Source organism: Penaeus monodon, chromosome 4, assembly GCF_015228065.2.
Source record: "Penaeus monodon isolate SGIC_2016 chromosome 4, NSTDA_Pmon_1, whole genome shotgun sequence".
In the NCBI taxonomy this organism is placed as follows: domain Eukaryota; kingdom Metazoa; phylum Arthropoda; class Malacostraca; order Decapoda; family Penaeidae; genus Penaeus; species Penaeus monodon.
Window position 1 is genome coordinate 54,159,205 of NC_051389.1, and position 2,500 is coordinate 54,161,704.

Sequence of the window (2,500 nt, forward strand, 5' to 3'; positions counted from 1 at the left end):
AGAAAGAGAGAGAGAGAGAGAGAGAGAGAGAGAGAGAGAGAGAGAGAGCGCCAATGAGAGGAAAAAGAGACAACGAAAGAAAAAAGAAAAGAAAAGAAAGAGAAACCCAGCTCTAAAATAATTCATCCCAATCATGCAATCTGTAAAGGCGATAACCTCCTCTGACCCCGATGTTCCTCCCGCCGCAGGTCGACTACAGAGGCTTCGTGGCGAGAGGCGTTACTCCAGCAGGGCGCAACGTTCCGCCCGTTGCAGCTCCGCCGTCACCTTCATGACTGAAAGTGCTTCATTGACTGTTGAATCTCCTATTACATTAATCCAAACGGGATATTAAGTTATAATTTCATCAATTCCATTTCCATATAATTTTTACCATATATCCACATAATATAATTCTGGAATGCAATGATAACAAAATAATAAATATATAATACGGTAGTAAAACAAATATTAACCGTTTGCTTCTATCCTCTAACGGCATAAGTGTAAAAGAAATAAAATACCAAATATGAATTGATGAATGTCAAGTTTTCAGCAGCAATAACAATTTCAACTGCTAATTCATCAGGATCAAAAGTATCGAAATCCATCGGTAAAAATAAATCAGCTATGAATATAAGCTGAATGAAATACACGACATAACACAATTGTAATTAACACTGACACGCGCGCGCGCGCGCGTGTGTGTGAATATGTAAAAAGTATGTACATACATACATATGTAAGTACATATGTATGCATAAGTATGTACACATGTTTCGCCATGTGTACGTATATACTTAGATATGCATGCAAGCGTGTATGAGGTCTTCATAAATTTACATAATGTATACATGAAAAAATATATATTTCAGCATCCCCCTTCCCCTCTCCCTACTTACCGGCCTCCTCTCGCACCGAATGGTAGCTATGGAGCGCTACCACATATAACTCAACCACATTGTTGCCACTTGGAGCCACGCCTCTGCCACTTACGTCATTGCTGTGACATCACTAATTACAAGTTTTGAGAAATTACAGCAACACAAGTTACTTAAACTGGCGCATTATCATCGCCACTTATGCATGACGTGATTTATCCGGGTTTTCATTATTTCCCATCTGTTTGGAGAAAGTCCGCATAAGCAGTGTGTGGATAACCACCAATATATGAAACAGAAATTGGTTAAAACAAGAAGATTCAAAATACTGTAAACAAATCAAAAGGTACACAACACACTCACCCACTTGCATATAAACATACGCATAACCATAAAAATGTATACGTGTCGGGTGCACAAGCCACACCAAACCATTTCCATTCATCATAGATCATAAAAAATGCTAAAAATAAACTATACGAGGAGGAGGGGGGGGGGAACTGAGTGGTTCGCCTGGTTTGTTGTTCCCTCCCCGTGAGCGCCGTTGCACCGCACCGTCCCAACCACGCGGTGTCATCATCATCGGCCGGCGGTGGCATGGTCGCCGCGCCCGGGAGATGGTAACCACGAGGCCAACTGTCCATTGCGGAAGTCATCCAGTAGAAGGGAGTGATGAGCTACGTGTATATAAGCAACCGAGGAGAATGACCATGCATCAGTCTACAATCACTTCCATCATAAGGATCACCATGTTCGCTAAGGTTGTATTCGTCCGTGTGTGTTGTTGTTTACATTACTCTGTGAGAGGCGCAGAGTACATCTCGCCATCCTGCGCTTATGCATCGTAAATCAAACAGTACATCTAAATGTAATATTAAAATGAAAAAAAAAAAACACTGTACCACTTACTAAATGATCGAAACAGCACAATGAAAAGGACGTGCAGCGAGTGACTATCGTCCTCTCCAACAGGTCTCGCTAATGCTGCTCTCTGTCGCCGTGGCATCGGCTATGGCATCCTTCCTACCCCATGCACCTCCTCCCTATGGGGCCCCGCCACATCCCACCTACATCCAGGTAAAGTTCACGGCCAAGTGTCGGTATTAGTTGATAACTTTGAACACAAGGAGCCTGATGACAGCTGTCTGGATTCTCGCTAAGCCTCAACGCTTTTCATTTTTCCCGTAGAAGGGTCGTCCTTACAAGTTCGAGTACGGTGTGGTCGACGACTACGTTGGGGCAAACTACGGACACGACGAAACCTCAGACGGCGAGCTGGTGCAGGGCTCCTACTACGTGGCTCTCCCTGACGGCCGCTTCCAAACAGTAATTAAGTGTTCTAATCACTTATTATGTTACAGTAAGAGTACCAGTGCTGAAAATTACCATCTTGCTATCAATACACACTAAAGTGATATGAATAATTTTACGGTAATTTTATAGAATCATTAATATTGGCATTTATAATAGCGTCCCTAACAACAATAATAATTATAAAAAATATGGTAGTGCTGCAGAGAACAAGTAGTGGAGTTATTATATCTACTAATGAAATGAGGACTATAGTATATATCATCAATGTACATAATTATAACAGCAATAACACCGACCATGCAAGAATATAATATTACGTTTAGTGT

General features: G+C 41.7%; 1 protein-coding gene across 1 annotated transcript in view; it reads left to right on the top strand.

The window, feature by feature from the left end:
* Window positions 1–1,366: 1,366 nt before the first annotated feature.
* LOC119572618 (cuticle protein 7-like) overlaps window positions 1,367–2,500 on the top strand; it is a 1,580-nt gene continuing 446 nt past the window's right edge. The window contains exons 1-3 of the mRNA XM_037919722.1: window positions 1,367–1,621; window positions 1,833–1,937; window positions 2,049–2,186. Of these exons, the coding sequence (XP_037775650.1) occupies window positions 1,478–1,621; window positions 1,833–1,937; window positions 2,049–2,186 (387 nt within the window). The 5' untranslated portion in view covers window positions 1,367–1,477. The remainder of the gene's footprint in view (window positions 1,622–1,832; window positions 1,938–2,048; window positions 2,187–2,500) is intronic.